At 34.3% G+C, this 18,752-nt stretch overlaps 2 protein-coding genes across 5 annotated transcripts; one reads left to right on the plus strand and one right to left on the minus strand.

Annotated features, from left to right (window-relative positions):
• The first annotated feature begins 1 nt into the window (after position 1).
• LOC147387320 (uncharacterized) lies at positions 2-7,770 on the plus strand. 4 transcript variants are annotated; one of them, XM_086421290.1, is made up of 10 exons: positions 4-328; positions 413-466; positions 595-613; positions 3,792-4,872; positions 4,980-5,041; positions 5,629-5,728; positions 5,810-5,860; positions 6,926-6,996; positions 7,153-7,243; positions 7,331-7,770. In XM_086421290.1, exons 4-10 carry the CDS (start codon positions 4,783-4,785, stop codon positions 7,598-7,600), a joined length of 735 nt encoding a protein of 244 aa, XP_086277416.1. In that variant the 5' UTR covers positions 4-328; positions 413-466; positions 595-613; positions 3,792-4,782; the 3' UTR covers positions 7,601-7,770. The 4 variants fall into 4 exon arrangements, with proteins under 4 accessions (XP_086277419.1, XP_086277420.1, XP_086277416.1 ...); XM_086421292.1 differs by having other exon boundaries at positions 6,938-6,996; XM_086421293.1 differs by lacking the exon at positions 5,810-5,860 and having other exon boundaries at positions 2-328.
• A 2,445-nt stretch (positions 7,771-10,215) lies between these two features.
• On the minus strand, positions 10,216-12,340 carry LOC147387321 (cytokinin dehydrogenase 3-like). The gene is made up of 5 exons (XM_086421365.1): positions 11,772-12,340; positions 11,461-11,588; positions 11,009-11,254; positions 10,684-10,943; positions 10,216-10,560 (listed from the first exon to the last, which is right to left on the minus strand). The coding sequence occupies exons 1-5, from the start codon at positions 12,274-12,276 to the stop codon at positions 10,260-10,262; spliced, it is 1,440 nt and encodes a 479-aa protein (XP_086277491.1). The 5' UTR covers positions 12,277-12,340; the 3' UTR covers positions 10,216-10,259.
• Positions 12,341-18,752: the final 6,412 nt, after the last annotated feature.

Raw genomic sequence — 18,752 nt, forward strand, 5'->3', positions numbered from 1 at the left:
GTACACTGGACCTCAGGTACATTGAATTCTCCCACTCTTATACAACCTTCCCCTCCTTCTCCTTCCTATAAAAATCCTTCATTTCCTTCAAGAAACTCAAGTCGCTCTGTGTGTGGGTTTCTAAGATTATCACGATGAGGGGTAAGAAGAGTAAGGCGGCACACATGAAGAAAATTGTGAGCCCAATTTGTCGTCAAATAACCTATACAAAGCGGAGGACTGGACTTTTCAAAAAAGCTGAGGAGTTATCAACTCTGTGTGACAATGATGTGGGCGTTATCACCTTCTCTCCCACTTCTCGCTTAACCACCTTTGCTTCTGATGGCAGGTACTCCTCTCTCTCTCTTCGGAGGATACTTTGCTAGCTTTGCCTTTCTAAAGATATTTTTGACGTGTGTGTGGATTTGTTTAGGGTTGAGGATGTCTTTCTCCGTTTCTTTGAACAACCAGAGAACTTAAGGGGAAGGTGGGTCTGTTATAAATTATTAATTTCTTTTATTTCATCAATTTTAATTTCTCTCTTAGGCTTATCAAAGAAAATTAACCTGATAGTTTTTTTTTTTTTTTTTTTAAATATTATTCGGTAACATGCAGACCACAAAAGGATGAGCAGGTAAACACTCGTCTCTCCCTCGATCTTTGCATGATCAGTTTACAGATTTTAATTTTTCCTCACTTGCAATTTTATTAAAAATAATAATGTTTTTTTTTTTTTTGACTCCCCTCATTGACCTACTCTCCTGATGTGGCACGTGTTAGAACCATATATACATATTTTTCTCGGGATACACAATTTCATATATTTATAGAGATGTACAGTTGTATATCCCAAGGAAAAATCTATGGTTCTTGTTCATGCCACGTCAAGAGAGTATGAGGTGGAGTCAGAAAATCACAACTCCGGAAAAAAAAAAAAAAAAAAAAAACTCACTTTGATACCATCCAAACCTTGGAATGGGATCCATATGATATTAAAATATTAAATACCTATAATACCCTCAAATTTTTTTATTCAATATCTATCTCTTCTCTTCTTTCAACATCTATTATCTCCCAATACCTTTAATCAAACCTAAAAGTTAATTTTTATTTTTATTTTTTTAAATATAAGTTTTATCATGAAATCTAGAAGGTTTTGATATTGGATTGCCAATGTAGCCATGTAGACCTAGTGAAGATTTGGGAGATATTATTGATATTGAGAAGAGAGAGAAAGAGGATATAAGAGATATTTGATTTAAAGAATGAAAGTATAATAAATATTTATTCTCTTGAAAGAATGTGGGCTCCAAGGCTTATTGGGTAAAAAATTTGATGAAGTAAAGTTTCTTTGGAGTTGTGAAAACTTTAAGGGAGATTTTGTAATAAAATAAAATAGTGAGGTTCGCCCGATAAATTCTTTTTTTTTTTTTTTTTCATTTTTAATAATAGCATGAAATAAATCTATCCATTTCTGATGCCATTTATTTTTGGAACCATGTAAGAATGACTGTTAGGATGTTCCACATTGTGTTGTCGTGGTGGTACGCGCGAAGCTATAAATGCTTTTTACTTATATCTCAAGAAAAACATCCATGGTTCAGTGCACACCTCCTCATCAATGCAATGTTGAATAAAGTGGTGTAGGAAGTCACTTTTGCATTATTCTTATTTTTCATTTTTTAGAAAATTATTTGGAGTGGGGCTAAGTCTAGCACACTCTTAATGAGTGTTGTGACGCGGGCTGCCATGGTGGCTAAGTGATACCACAACCCTTTAGAGTTCATGGTATTGGTTAGATATAAAAATAGTAAATTCAGTTTTGTTGTTTTTCTTTTTTTTTCTTGATAGAAGGTTTTGAAAATGATCAGCCACCAATCTCTCAATTTACAATAAAAATCCAATATTGATGAAAAATAATCTGTTAAAAATTTGATTTTTGGAAGTTCATAAAACTTTGTGATAAATATCCCTATGGTTTCCAATTATATTTTTAGATGCCATGTGAATGGGCAGTTAGGAAACTCTTTACTTAATAAGTGTTTTAAATTACTTTATTCATGCTAGGGATGTCAATGGGTTGATTTTGGGTAGGTTCCACGTATACCTAGAACTGGAACTAAAATAAATCTTGGTTTCGGTTCTTATATATGGATTTCAGTTCCGTGTATAAGATCATTGGAATCAAAACCGACCTACAAATACCCAATACACATCGAGTATCGTCAAGTACCCATTAATGTAAATAATATTTTTTCAAATGAAAAAAAATCCTATAAAATAGACAATTATTTGTAAATGTAACAATATAACCTGTAGTTCCTTGACTGAGAATTAACATCAACAATGAATTATTCAATAAATCAAATTTGAGATTAAATCTTAGAAAATTATGGTATGGAATATTAATATAGTGTTGTACTTAATAAGCATGTGAAAAATGAATTGAGAAAAGACAAAAATTAAAGATTTCATGTTCTCTTTTATATTCAGTTTTAGTAGAAGTACATTTAGTTCAAGATATATCTTTAGTAACATTTAGACTACTAATTTTATTATAAATATTATAAATAAAAATAAATTTATTAGTCGGGTCTTGAAGGGGATCCTATTCTTACTGGTTCCTTGTGATGGCTACCAGACCCTAAGATGATGGGGTGCACGATGATATATAGACTCAAAATTGTTTAATCAATTTTGGGTACATTGGATAATTGGGTACCCATTGACACTCTTAATCCATTTTATGAGAGGCATGGTTTCAAATCTAGTCTGAGATATGAGTCATCCAAATCATCTTTGTAATGCTCAAGAACTACACAGATTTTACTGTGAAACATCTCACACGTCGTCCCATTTGACAATTGGAATTTTATATTTTTTTAAATAATTAAATTTTATCATTAAAATATATAATTATATAAATTCTAAATAAAAATATGATCTTATTTGAAAATTTTGAAATCCCCTTAGCATTAATAAGTTAGTAAGGATTTCACCCTTACTAAGGGTCCTTGGGCCCACCTCTTAGCATCCAAAAATATGATCCAATACTTCAGGGTCATAGAGGACGAAATTCTGTGAATTTTGAAAGAACAAAAAAATTCCAAAAAAAGGTTATTTTTCATTGTTGAATTTCATTTTGAAGTTTGAGAATTATGTGGAAGTTTGGTAGCCGGCCATTTTCAAAACCTTGCATTTAGTTCAAAAGAAATTTTTTTATTTTTATTTGAGTTTTTCGGGGAAACTTAGAGGGCTGTGGTGTTGGATTTCTAATGTGGTCATCCATTTGAGCAAAACGACTTTTAGTAAGGCTCTAAATCTTACTATATTAGTAAGGAGAGGGTTTTGCTTTCTTAAAGTCCCCTCACCTTATCGATAATTTTAAAATGCCAAAAATACCCCTTTCTTGTAACTCGATCTCCTTAACTACTTGATTAACTTGAGAAATATGATTTGGCTAAAACTACCCTTGAGGGCTACAAAAATTCTCTTTAGCAAATAGGAAAAAAGCCTCTCAAAATGTGATGTTTAATAATAAGCATAAACGTGTATTTTGATAAATAAATAAAAAGATTCCTATTTGGTAAAAATCTAATTGTGAAAATGGTAATCTAGAGTGTTGTCAAAAAATAAAATATGTGAAAACTAAGCTGGAATGGGAATTTTCTCTACCTTTTTGGTAAATTCCGTGAATTTTATTTATCAGTGTTATCCTTTTGTGCTTTCCTATTTTTGCATGTATATAACAGTTTATCACATTTGTAGTCGTTTTAAAATATTATTTAATTTCTGTTTGTGTTACCACACAGGAAATAATTCAACAGCTCACGCATCTGAAGTTGGAGGGCGAACTTATTGAACGAATAGCAACGTTTGACTCTCTCTCTCTCTCTCTCTCTCTCCAAATGATTTAATAGAGAATTTTTATTAACACTCCAACTTTTACTTATAACATGCCAATCTATAGGAAGCCAACCCTTTAATTTCAATAGGATGGTGTGTTGTAAGTAAAATTTGATGTGCCAATAGAATTTCTCTATGTATTATCCTAGGAAAATTCTAGTCCCAAATGATATTTGGTACATTGTGTCCACCAAAAGATTGAGACCTGTAATGATCCCTAGAAACTTTCTATTAATTTTCGTCCAATTTCATCCCTACATTGGACCTTGCTGCCAGTGGAATCAAGTTTCTCATTCCCCAAAAGCACTTTTCAGTGTCAACTTAGGGCTTGTTTAGATGTAGGAGTCAGAAGTATTTAGAGCATAATTATTGTCTGAAGGAGTTAGATAAGTACTATGCATTTGGGAATCAGTTCTAAGAAGTATTGTCAAAAGGACTTCTGATATTGATTCAACTTCCAGATTCCAACTTTTGGATTCTAATTTCTAAAGAAATCCAGCCGTAATGGAACAAAAGGATTTTGTTAAGTGAAAAATGCCTATAGTAAATTATTTAAGTTATTCATTAAAATACCCTAGAAATGTTTATAGGTATTGAGTTAATAATCCTCAAAAAAATGTTTTCCACTAAGCATTGCAGATCCTAGAAACTATTTTAGAGCCAAAAAATCACTTCCCCAGAATATCATTAATTTTGTTATTTAGATTCTTGCAAAAGTGATTTCATAGAAGCATTTTTGACGTAGAAATGTGTCGAATTAGGCCTAAGAAACCCAACCTTGATTAATGTGATTTTGATCACAAACTGCAGAGCGAATGATGACCCGCAATTGATCAATTATTTAACAAATACACTTAGTGAAATTCCATAGAATGTAATATTTCTTAACATTGGTTTATGAATTTTTTTATATGGAATTTATATTCTTCTAAGGTGGGGCTCTTTTGTTTGTATGATCAACGATGGCACGACAAGTGCAGAAGGGAGGTAATAAAATCAACCACTATTATATGAAGTAGTGAATATAATTTCTTGCTTAAGTTTTGTTACTTGATTTATCAATTTCATTCATTTAGTCAATTTTTTTTTATCAGGCTGCTATAAAAGAATTCAATAGGGTCAAACAACAAGTACAACAGGCCCATGAAAAGCTAAGGTTTTGCGTTCTTTCTTCCCTTCTCTTATTTTATTCTTATATGGACTTCATAAATGAAATTACTCATCTAAACTTTCATATATGGGGTGTGATACCCAACCAAGTGTATGGAAAAGGCAAGTTACATGACTAAAATGCCCCTTTAGAAGCAATCAATATTTCGTAAGCACTCGTTTGGAAACATCTTTGTGACGTGCTTTGGTTGTTTCTAGCACTCAAAAGTGATTTTAGTAGTCAAAATATCATTTGGTAAAAATCATAGAAGTGCTTCTGATGTTTGCTAGACGTCAAAATAGCTAAAAGCAGCTTGGACCCAGAATTTTTTCATATAATTATCAACATATCAGAATAAGCCATTTTCCAAATAACACTTCCTAAATACTCTTACCAAACAATAATTTTGCAACCTAACTTCTAGTAGAAGTGCGTCCAACGAATGTGCCTCTATATAAGTGCTTCGCAGGTAAGCATTGATTCCCAAACGAAGCTAAAGTATAACCAATTGGTCATGAAAATCAAATTTAGGCTTTAATTAAAATAACTTGATATTTGAAGTAATATAATATCTCATCTTTTGGATTGTGTAGGTTTTACTTGCCTGATGTTGAATCAGTTGAAACCGTTAATCAAGCAAAACTGCAAGAGCGATTAATTATGGATGCACTGATTCGTGTTAGGATATCAAAGGTTGATGCACTAGTATTTTTGGGCTCTTTTCTATACATTATGGAAATGAACAGTCTTTCTCAAGTGTTTTCTTTTTTGTAGGAGGATTTAATAAAGAATCGAAACCCTCATAAAACTGCCAAGAATATTGAGGTAATATGAGGAGTGTGGACAGAATTAATTACTAGAAAAAAGAATTTAGGCGTCACTTTTTAAATGATGTCTACAAGAAAAAATGAAGTCTTTTCTTCGGATGAAAAAGTGCATGTAAAGGTGGTTTTTAGAGACCGATTTTTCCAAAACAGATGTTTAAAGATTAACATAAATCAATGTCTAAAGTCCCACACTTTTTTGCACGATACCTTCACCCGCGACAAATGCACTTTAGATTTGAAAATTGATGTTTATTTAAAAGAAAGTGAGTCTAAAGTCTTTTTTGTAGTAGAATTGCTTGTTATATATCATGTTAGAATTGTTAGAAAATAGGATGTATGGTATAAAGGTGCATAAAAATTGACTGGCTTGGATGGAGAATTAATTTTAACATGTATTAATTAATTAGCCTCTATAATAGCTAGGAAGTATATGTGAATCAGAATATTTATATTAGATTACTTTCCCTATCTTAGTTGATCATGTCCATAAAAATACCTGAAGGTTCATGTAACTATCATCTGAGTTTATAATGAACTTCCCTTTCCTTAATATGATCTCAACCAAAACAAATATTTCACTTGTTTCTCCATTCACCTAATTTTTTTCCCTTTCAGTAGAAACCTTTATTACTTCTCTAGAAATCTTTCTCAATTTGCTCACCAATGCTTCATGATCTTCACTATTCTTTTATCTAATAAATTTCTAATGAGAATTTTTCTTCAAGGCATAAGATTTTTCTCCCTAGGGCCTCCAATCAACACCAAATCCAAATTAAGAAGACGAGTTTCTCTGTTCTTAGGTAGAATGAGATTCTCTGATTAACTCCAATTTTTTTTTTTTGTTTTTTTTGGTGCTAGTTGTATATGGGGCATTTTTGATTTTCGGGTCATAATTTCTTTTGCATTTGTCTATTTAGATTCAAGTGGTGTATTTTATAATGCTCCTTTACATGATACACGTCATTCTCTAACAGTTATTAGAATTTTTATTTTTTTTTAAATTTATTATTATTATTATTTGTGCATCAAAGGAATATCAATTACTGATATCTAATTTTATAAGATACCCTCGAAGGATGATATCGTGGAAGCGGATCGGGTATCAGAAAAGACTGTGGACCGGCCTATTCTTGGGTAAGTCTCTCTTGACTGTTCCAATGATCAATGCACATTTTCTTGATTCAAATACTGATTGCCTTTATCCACTATGAGCAGTTTGAGCAAGATTATTCAATATTATCGCTATACATGATACTTAAGTGGTCTTGGATTTCATGTTTTACTTCTTAGGGAAAAATCAAGTTATTTGAACTTACTAACATGTCATGGAGGAAACATGTCACTTGAGAATCTGAGGAGCCTAACCCCATCAATAAAGAAGGTTTGAGACCCACTTTGGTTTAATTGAATGTTGTAGTAATATTTCATGTTTGGTGAACCTAAATTGATCTTAACCATTTAATGACAGGAACTTGTGGAACATGATGAGATATCCATTGGATCAGCATGTGAGAAGTACAAGGCCATGGAAAATGACTCATCGAGCGTTACATATGATGGCTACATATCCCAAGATGACCTGTTTGATGTTGCGCAAAGTGGGCAAGAGAAGACCATGGGAAATGAGACGCCTATTGTTAAATCTGATGGTAAAAAATCGGTAGATGAACTGCTCAACTTAGAGCAACGAAAGGCCTCGGCTAGTAGCGCATCATCTTCAGGGTCCTGGATGTTCTGAAGGTTCAGTGAAGCTCGTGGGAGGTAGTATGTGTTTGGTTAGTTTAAATATGTATTTGAGACCTTTAATTTGGATGGACTTTGTGTGAGGATTTGGTTTAAATTGCTGGATGTTTTTTAAGTTGCAGCTTAAACTCTTGTGATGCGTGAAATAAATTCAAGTTTCCCATATGTAGCTTGCTTGAGGATTGCATAAATCAATGATTTGATAGCTCTGGAGGAATACTATTACGTACCTAACCCATTGAAGGGATCTAGAAATGGATACCTCATGTTGGAAAATATAAAATTTTAATTCTAAACAGTGTTATATCTACCATCTGCAGAAATCTAATCGATCATAGTGACCATAACCAAATGATCATATATTTCAGTAGTTTGGGCAGCTAAATCTAGCTGCTTGATTGAATTGTTATGTTCATTGGATCATTTCGATTATCGGCAGAGTAGTCTTTCCCATTCAATTATGGATTCTGAGCCCTTGTCTGTGTAGCTATATTTTCAACTTTATTGTTTCTTTTAGAATCCATTGTGCCTTTCCATTAGCTGTACTTAAATTCTTTTCAAAATACTTTGCTACCATATAAACACCAATATTTATCAAATAAAAGTTAGGTACTTCTCCTCGAGATTCTTGCAAGCAACTATCGAGGACCATCCAATGGCTTGGACCTTGGATGATGTTGCAATGGTGTCCTCTTAGGGAGAAAATTAAACCATGCTCTTACTTTCTAAATAAGTTTTTGATGCTTCTTGTGTGGATTTCATTAGGGTTGAGGTATGGTCTTTCTCCGTGGGAGGGGTGGGTGTGTTATTTTTTTGGATTATCATACCTAATTTCTATCTGATCATTAAAAAACACTCGATCATCTTGGTAGAATAGTTTCCCTGTGAGAACAAGTACATTCAACGATACGTCTGTTTCGCTATCTTCACACATGGCAGATTGTAGATAAAAAGCAACAGAAAATATTTCAAATCAACCCCTTATTAAGATGGCTACCAAGATACAATCAGCTTCCTCCAGCATCAAACCAAGTCTACTTTTACTTATATTGAACTTTCGTGTGTGTCTAGGAACCATGTGCTTCCTCCATCAAAGTTCATCCCAAGCCAAAATTCTCTACTCAAACGTAATGGATTAATTCCAGAGCTTTGTACTTTAAAATTTTCATTAGATGTGAGGGTCCACATTTTTCTGTCATTGACTGATCCTATAGCGAGCAGATAAGAATATATTGCATACCAAGAACACTCTTCATCCTATAGAGTCACCATTTTCCTATTATATATACATTCTCCACATTCAATCAGCTATTATTGCATTTGATCGGTGGATGACAATCCAATTAGTACATAATTCTCTAGCCACAATGAGAAATAGCGGAGCCTCCTTCCATCCATAAATCTCACAAAAGAAATGTAGAGGAGCCAACACTAATAATAACTCTAATGTTTTTAGATCTCTTAATTTGTCTCGGCTTTTGATTATCCTCCTCCACACCCATGATGCACTTGTGACAATTTGAATGACCACAAGTCATCACTACCCACATATCTTACATGACAACATTCACCCCAAAGAGACTCATTTAAAGATCAAATTTCAAATAATTCAATCATTTCAGCTCTATTCATCGTTGCACCTAGTACCAAGATCACCTTCTATAGTAGGCCTACAGACTTGGTTCCAGCTAATTTGATTAAGATATTGAGCTATGGGATGAAGGACCACTCCACAAAAAAAGGGAAAAAATGCATCAATCCTTCTAACAACTTATTAGGCTAGGGAGCTGGAAAAAGCTCCAATACAAATACTGATGAAGATTAGACAAGACAGACTTTATAATTAGCTCAACATAACCTCAAATGAAAGAAACTAATCTTAGAGCTTTCTGTAAATTTGGTCTGACAAAAGTTGACATAAACAAAATGCATACGAGAAAAATAAGAAAAGGAGAGAGGCAAACCTAAGTATTTGATTGGGGCACTCTCTTCTTTGAAAAGGACATCCATAATTGACTTCGATCGAGTTTGAACGTGGATGACACACTAAAAAAGACATTGATCCCATCATTACTAGCTTGAAAACGTAGTAGTTGAAATAGCATTTAAAAAAAGCACATGAAGACCATACCGGTAATCAACCTTATTTTGAAAAGACATGGCTCTTAGCTTTTATTATATGAAGTACAAAATAATTCATTCCTTAAATTTGTTGCTTTATTGAATCTGTCCATTTAACTTTATTTCTATCAGGCTCCATTAAAAGAACTCAATGTGGTCAAGCAATAATTGCACAAGGCCCATGGAAAATTGAGGTTTTGAGTTCTTTCTTTCTTACCTTCCGCATTCTTACCCTGCGACCACAATTTTTGTGTGAAATTAGTGGTCTAAGCTTGCATCTTTACAGACAATAGGAGAGGGTTGATTCCCACAAATGCATGTAAAAGTCAATTATCTACACTTGATTGGATTGATAGATCATCTTTTCATATCGGTGGATCGATCTTTTAAATTTACATAAATCAATATGGTCATATGCTCATCATCCATAATTTTATTAAATCACAAATAGTTTTAATATGAAGAAATACACTGATAGTGATTCGATATATCTCATGCTCCACTGTACTCTTAATACTTTTATCGAATAAAATTTAGATGCTTCTCCTCTTAAAAATCCTTTGACCAGGACTCAATATATTCAGAGGATCAAATTTGGATTTCAAAGCCTTAAACCTCTCCCACTCTTCACCAAAATGAGCCTTCCATTCACTCTCATCTCTGCAATAGGGCATATACTGTTTTGCTCCTTTACCAGCTTTGATTATCTTATTTTGGTCAAGAAGAGCTTGCAGACTTGACAACGGAACGGCTGACCGAAGCAATGCTATAATATAAAAGATGTCCTCCCCTTTATCATCTTTTGGTAATACAACAGGCATCTCAGGGTTCCATCTGAAAAAAATATAAAAATATAAAATATAAAATATAAATACAAGTCAGTAGCCTTGTATCATTAAGACTATATTATGTGAGAGTGAGTGTGGAAAAGGAAGAGGAGGGGGAGGGATTACATACTTATGTCTCAGAATTGGATAGAATAGTATTGGTCCTTTGGTGTTGGTAGACGAAATGGTTTCCAGTAGAAAATCTTTGAATTTATCTATTTCAAACCTTGGTACAAATATGTCTAGCCATGGATGAGGCACTTCCCACAGTCCCTTACTTCGAAGGTTCTGCTCCTCCTCTCTTACTCGGTTGAGGAAATCAAAATAGGAGACATCAAGATTGTGCATCACGGACCAGAAGCTCAATTGAGACCATATTTTATTCAATATCTGTTAGAAGAAAATAAACTTAGCAAGCTTAAAACTAAAACTTCAAAGAATTTAAGAGCCTTTACCTGTTCAATGTCTTCACCCTCATTGTAATAAATCGCCATTTCAATCATATAATATACCTCCATTCTTCCTGAATTGCTTCCCATGTCAAAGCTTATATGCGAAAACTTACTTTGATCCTTGTTGGATTCATTACCTATTTGCTTTATATAACCCTCCAAGTAATCCACTTCCTTCATTGAAATCAGAAGCTCTTGATCTCTATTAAACTTACTAAAGTCGCTGTAGGACACTATGGTCCATTTCACCTACAAATCGAAAAAAGTTCACAGTTAATAAGTCTTTTCAATGTAGAAACCCATCCCTGAAATCATCGATCAAATTGATTTCAAAGAAAATCAAACAAAATTTATATAAAACTCATAATATGTCTTTGGATATATTGAACATTCTCCCTTCAATACTCAAATTCATGTTTAAGTACATAATAACATCTATGTATTGGTATACCAACCAATTTAGGAGCACTCTCTAAATCAATTCTTGCTCTAACTATAATTCCAAACTGTCCAAGTCCGCCTAAGACCCCATAGAAAAGCTCTGAATTTTTCTCTTTGGAACAAGTGATGAAATCTCCACTTCCTGCAACCATTGAAACTCAACAAAATAAATTACAAAAGAATTCTTCTTTCCCTGTTTGCAAGGAAAAATCAAATTATATGAGTAAAATAGTACTAGTGGAGGGAAAACATAAGAGAAGAGAGACTAAGAGGGCATGAAAAATCATTTTTCATGCCCAATACCTCATAGACCTCAAACCTGTACCTGTTATCACATCCATTTCAAGGACATTACATATCTGAGGCCCATATTTAAATGTCTGCCCACTAACACCACCAACTGAGAGTGTCCCACCCACAGTAAGAAATAAATAATCAGTCCATGATTTTGGAGTTAAACCATGTTTCAAGGTCTCCTCCAAAAGATCAACCCAAAGAACTCCTCCACCAACATCTACGTAGAAACGTTCACCCGGATCAGTCCTAGTCGAATGGCTTTGACTGACTTTAATATAGGTAGGTAAGCTAGTCATGTCTATGATAATACCATCAAGTGCTTGTGCTTGGCCATGGGAAGAATGACCAGCACCTCTTGCTGCAACTGTTAGGTGGTTGTAACGTGGAGATGAAGATATGTGCTTTAGCAAAAGTGATATTTCTTCTGGGGTCTTTGGCTTGAGAACTGATGAAGGCCAGTGTTGGAAGATTCTTCCAAAATCTAGAACTTTAGAGGGAGCTGGAGAGTGGAATTCCAAGGGGATTGAATCCATGATTTCTTGGATGAAGAAACTGGAAATTGACGAAAGATGATCTAAGAGGCCATTATGATTACTAATTCTTATAGACTTACTCTAGGAATGCTCCCTATTCCTAGTAATTGTTTTCTATGCTCCCAGGCCAGATTTCAGGCCCATATCTTATAGATTGAAGAAAGATTTACCAGATCTTGGTGCTCATCCTCCAAAAATATCCTTAAATATGGACACTTCATATTCTTATCCTTATTTTTACTCCTGCTTGTGGACCCCATATGTATATTTGGAAAGTAATTAATCAACATGGACGTATCCATATCTGGAGCTCACCCTCCAAAAATTAGTAGGTGAATGCTGGTTTCACGCATCAACACTCGTGGATTTTAACCAACTACTTCCTCGATCCTCCTTATTTATTTACTAGAGTTTGCCCGTGCCTATGATATGGACATTCTCTTTATGGGTTAGAAGGTAAAAGTAAAATTGAAGGGATATTATTAAAATGAGAAGGGGAGAAAGAAAGATTATAAAGTTGAAGGGGCCGGGTTAAGAGGAACTCCAAAATTGTTGTTGAAAGGGGCATTTATCCGAGTGATTTTTCGCTCACAGTACAATAGCCACTTGAAATCTAGTACAAATGACGTAAGTAATAAGAGAGAATTTCTCTCTTATGCCCTAAGTGGAAAAAATTAAATTTCCTTATATGATCATCTTGTAGCATTCAAAAACATGATCCAATGCCATGGGATTGTAGAGAAAGAAATTCTATGAATTTAAAAAAAAAATAAATTATTTTTCATTGTTGAATTTTACTTTTAAATTTGGGTGTTCGTTAGCCGTCCATTTTCAACACCTTCGATCAAGCTCGAAAAACTTTTTCTTTTAAAAATGATTGTTTTCATGAAATCTAGAAGTATGTGGTGTTAGATTCCCAAAGTTGTAATTCATGTGGGCCCAAGAACACTTTTTAAGGTTCGAAATCTTAAAAAATAAAATTTGTGAGCAGAGGTCGCGTGGGCAGGTGAGAGGCTTTTTCTCTCTATGCTTACGTCATTAGTGCCAGACATCTAGCGGCTATTAGGGGTGAACTTGGTTCAGTTCGGTTCGGCTAGAGGTCAAATTGGAACCGAACCAACATAGGTCGGTTCCACTAAATAAGAATCAGAACCGAACCAAATTCCATTGGAACCAAACCAACCCAAACCAAATTAAAGTCGGTTTGGCTTAGTTCGGTTCTACGGATTGCAAATATTTTATAAATTATAAGAAATATTTTTTAATGAAAAAATAAACATAAAATTTCATATAATAAATCACAAATCTATCCATAAAAAACCATTAGTTTATCCATAAAAGATCACTAATCTATGTAATAACTCTTAAAATAATTCATAATAATTATTATATACGTATATATTTATTTATTGCATAGGGGTTTGGTTCTCGGTTTGGTTCGGTTTTATACAAGCTTGATCCGAGAACCGAACCAAATTAATCGGTTCTCCATTTTTATAACCTGGAACCGAACCGCAACTTGTTCCAAACCAAACCAAACCACCCTAAAGCCATTGGTTTGGTTCGGTTCTCGGTTTGAACCAGACCAAGTTGCACCCCTAGCGGCTAGGGGTGCACATTGGATTGGATAAATCCGAGATCCGAACCAATCCGAAGCCTTTGGATTGGATTGGTTCGGATTAAACACACCCACGGTTTGGGTACGGATTGAAGAAAAAAAAATCCGATTAATTTGGTTTGGTTCCGGATTAGGATATAATAGAACCGAACCAATCCGAAATCCGAACCAATTATATATATATATATATATAAAATAAAATTTTCGATTTTTTATTTCTTTTTTCTTCTTTCTATTCGAAGAATTCTGAAAACAAAACCCTAACAGCTGTCGTTCTCAATCTCAGTTGTCTCTCTCACTCACCTCACCTCACCGCCTCGCCAACTTATCGGAAAATGAAGATTGAACTTTCTCTCTCTCTCTCTCTCTCTCTCTATGATTCAAAAAGCTTCGATAAATCTCAGAGCTATCGATCTCTCAGGCGCCTTCAATTAATGGTAAACAAATTTAAATTCTTCTCGAATGGATCTTCAATATATTTCTTATTTGTTTAGGAGAATAACATAAAATGACTTAAATGCCATTATTTTAAACCTCAAACCAAAACCTCTTCATTTTTCTTTGAGAATTTTTTTCATTTTCAACTTATTGAACTAATCCTCTATCTCATCTTCTATAAAATATACTGTTTTCTACTTATTGAATCTCATCTACATCAAATTTCTTAAATGAAATATAGAAATTTTTTAATTTTTTTATTACCCCAAAGTCCACGCTTAAAAAAAGTCCTACTTGTTTTTAAGGTTTGAAGATTTGAGGACATAGAATATTTGGATTGAGGAAGAAGGTATCCATCTTCAATAAGTATGAGAACCGAGAACCGATCCGAATCAATCCGAACCAAGATTGGATTGGATTGATTCGGTTCTATAGGGTAATTGGATTGGTTTGGTTTCAAATTTGTAGAACCGATCATGTTTAGTTTGGTTCCAATTTTGTCAAAATCCGAACCAATCCGAACTATGTGCACCCCTACTAGCGCCTATTGTGCTGTGAGCAAATTTGTTGACAATGCTGTGAGTAAAAAAATCACTCGTTTTTATCCCTTGTAACTGTAACTGTGGCTGGAGTGGGGTTGACCTACAATTTTTTTATATTAAATAGATGTAATTCAAATTCTCTTAATATCCTAGACGATTGTACCAAACAAATAATTTCAAATTCAAATGTTTATTTGAACTCATTGTAGCATTGGTTCCACAAGTAAGTAGAAGAAGGTTGGAGTTCTAATATTTACCGCTATTTGGACCTGCCCTGGTGACAAGGGCTGGCATAGATCGATACTTGACGTAAGGGTGTCAATGGATAGCCGAAATCCGAATTCGAATTCGAATTCGAATTCGAAAATTCGGATATTATTCGAAAATTTCGGATATCGGATTCGGATTCGGATGTCATTCTAACATTCGAATGAGTTTCGGATACGAATTCGGATATTGCGATATCCGATTCGATAATATCCGCTCCGATAACACTACATGTCATGTATTTATGTTTTACAACAAAACGTTTCTATATGTATATATGTGTTATGTATTCGTTTTATACAACGAAAATTTATTTTAAACCTTCGTCTTCTCAATCTAACCCACCTTAGTCGTAAAGAACCAGACGACACAACGGGTTTCAATCGAACTTCGGCCACTATCTTCTCCGGCCGGCGAGCATCAGGTACGCATTCTCTCTCTCTCTCCGATCTGAACCGGTCGGAGTGATTTTTCTGACAAATCCGTGGGTTTCGTCGTTTCAACTATGCGAACTCCGACAAGTCTTCCCCGGCCGGTGAGCATGCAGGTACGGCGAGCATGCAGGTACATACTCTATCTCTCTGTCTCTCTCTCCGATCTGAACTGGTCGGAGTGATTTTTCGAACAAATATGTGGGTTTCGTCCGATTTTTGATCGAATCGGATATTATCGGATATCCGATATCTTTTTCGGATTCGAATTCGAATGTTTGTCAGGGATATCCGATCGGATTCGAATTCGAATTCGGATAGTATTAGTTATTTTCGGATTCGAATTCGGATATAGCACTATCCGATCGGATAGCTATCCGTTGACAGCCCTAACTTGACGTATTGTATTCTTCTCTTTATCTTGGTGATAATCAGTTACTTGCTCTTCAGGTTTAAAACCCTACAAGATAGCCAAATGGCTTGCCTTAGCTTTTTGCTCATTACAATCTCCTTTTTCTTTTGGTTCATTCATCGCAATTGGTGTGAGTCATTTTATGGATGATAAAGATGGTGGAAGAGGGTTATGTGTTCAATGAGAGACAAAAACAATTTCTTCTTGTATTAATGATGAAAGCTTGCGCAAGTCGAAAACCTCTCACGAAGGAAGTTAGTTACCGAGTTTTGAAATGGGTTGATGAATTAGAAGTCTAGTTTCAAATCGTCCTCTTAAAGAGATCAATGTTTATATCTGATTGATTTGGGGTTTACACTGAAGCCTTGTGCACTGCTGAAATTATTTCCAATTACTTGGGAAAAGCCGATGAAGGGGTGGATGAAACTAAATGTAGACGGAGCATGTAAAGGCAATCCAGGGCGTGCAGGTGGAGGAGCAATCTTAAGAGATGAAAATGGTTCTCTTATCTTCGCAGGTTGTTGGTTCTTCCAAGATTTGACCAATAATGAGGGGGAAGTTCATGCTCTAGATATGGCGGTAGAGAGCTTTGGTCTAAGAGGGACCAAAATCATCATTGAGTTAGTCTCATTGCTACTTGTCAAGGGTATAAAAGGAGGTAACATCCCTTGGAGATTACTGCCTTAGATGTATTGTATTCAAATAGCTTTGTCCACTTTTCACTCGGAAATTGCAGCATGTTTGGCCTCAAGCTAACGCTACTACAGATGCTCTTGCAAATGCAGCCATTGAATCCCTGTATTTCCAGCCTTCTCAATTCTCATGTAAATCTCCCTTTAATAGCAAAGGGTTACTTTGAGGGAGATAACCTTGCTCTTCCTTAACGTACCGATTGTAAAATAGAGGATCTGTCTTTCTTTATACATTTCTATTTTATAAAGTTAATAAAGTTAGAGAAATATTATTGAAAAATAGGGTAAAAGAGGATGAATGGTAAAATTAGAGGAATATTATTATAAAAAAGGGAGGGAGGTGAAAGAAATAATACTCTGGGGAGTAAGGAGGAAAGACAATAAAATGATTAATGTGAACCCCACTCTGATAGTCCATTTATCCTCAACATTGTAGTAATGGTTAGATGCTCATCCCTCACAAAATTGAAGCAAGAAGTGAATCCTACAATTGTGTTTTATTATTATAAAATAATTATTTTGTTGTCCATTAATGTATGAAGTATAAAATATAACAATAGAACTATTTTTTTTTTTTCTATTTGATAACTATTTATCACTTTGTTATATAGAAAGAAAAATAGTTATTCTTTTGTTGCTTATTATATAAAGTATAAAACATAGAGAGAGAAAAAATAAATCTTGATTGGTAACTATTTATTACTATACAATAATTATTTTGTTGCCTAGTGTATAAAGTATAAAGTATGAAGATAGAACTTTTTTTTTTATGACTATTTATTACAATAAAATAGTTACTTTGTTGTCAACTGTACAAACCATAGTACATATATATAGGAGCGGAGCCAATATATATTTCTCTTACGTGGGGCCAACCTAAGAGTAATTTTTTTTCTTTTTGTGTGGGGACAAAGAAGAGTAAAAAATAATAATTATGGGGGCAATAGTGGCAGATGTTTTTATCTGTTGCTGTTATCTATCGTAATAGCTCATAGTCACTTGTAGACTTTGAAAATTCTGTAAGGGTCAAGTGCCCCCAATGTAAATCACCCCTGCATATATAAAGAATTCTTTTTTATTGTTAATTATTTACTATAAGATAAATACTTTGTTGCCAATTATATAACTATAAAGATAGGAGGGGAGGGCGAGGGGGTTTGTTATATTTATTATTATTATTATTTTTTTTTAATTTTTCGATTTGGTTTCGGGTTTAATTTTGGTCCAGTCTTGATTCAATCCTATTTCTGAGGGGTAGAATCGAAATCGGACTGAATTTTTTTAGTTTCGATTCAATTCAGTTCAGGTTGAATTGGGTTTGGGTCAGATTCTAACCCATTTTTTGTCTAATTTTGGGGTTTGGGTTTTTTGTGCACTTCTACATCAATCACCAAGTAGAACAAAGCAATGGTTACATAACATTTGACCGTTGAATAAGTGGTGAAATTTTCGATATTGTTTGACGATGTATATCTTTGCTGCCAGATTAATTCCATCAAATCTTGTTAAATCACGTATGACTCACCGCAAGTTAGCTGAGATGGTAAGGAGTGTCTAGGTTTGCTTCCCAGGCCCATGTCTTCGAATCTCTACACGCCCCTCCACAGAAATGTAGCTACTTAAATATTGTAACATGTGACAGGGTGTTGGATGGTGCATGCTGCCCTAGACAGATAAGTCTCACACCAAAGGTGAGGATACTCCCTGGGCTGTGAAAAAAAAAAAAAAATGTTAATGGTATGTGCTCATTTGACACTCTCATGTTACTATTTTCCTGATATGTATTATATCGTGAATTTTCATTTACGAATTCTTTAGCATACAATATTTTGACGGCCATGTTTTCCCTTGGATGGTCCTCAAGGTTTGTGTGGCTTGATTTGTTAGATACAATGTTTGTTCTAAAATGTGAGAAAACCTTCCTACGGCCACCTAGGATATCTAACCACCATTTTCTTGAGCACTGATATCTGCCTATATTGACCCATGATCAAATATTCTACATTGCATTTACATGCACAGTATTTTGGGCTAAGAGATAGGGCTGTCAATGGGCTAGGCCATGTCATATAACTG

The sequence above is a fragment of the Akebia trifoliata genome, chromosome 13 (assembly GCF_017979445.1).
Source record: "Akebia trifoliata isolate Shusen 1 chromosome 13, ASM1797944v1, whole genome shotgun sequence".
NCBI classification, from domain to species: domain Eukaryota; kingdom Viridiplantae; phylum Streptophyta; class Magnoliopsida; order Ranunculales; family Lardizabalaceae; genus Akebia; species Akebia trifoliata.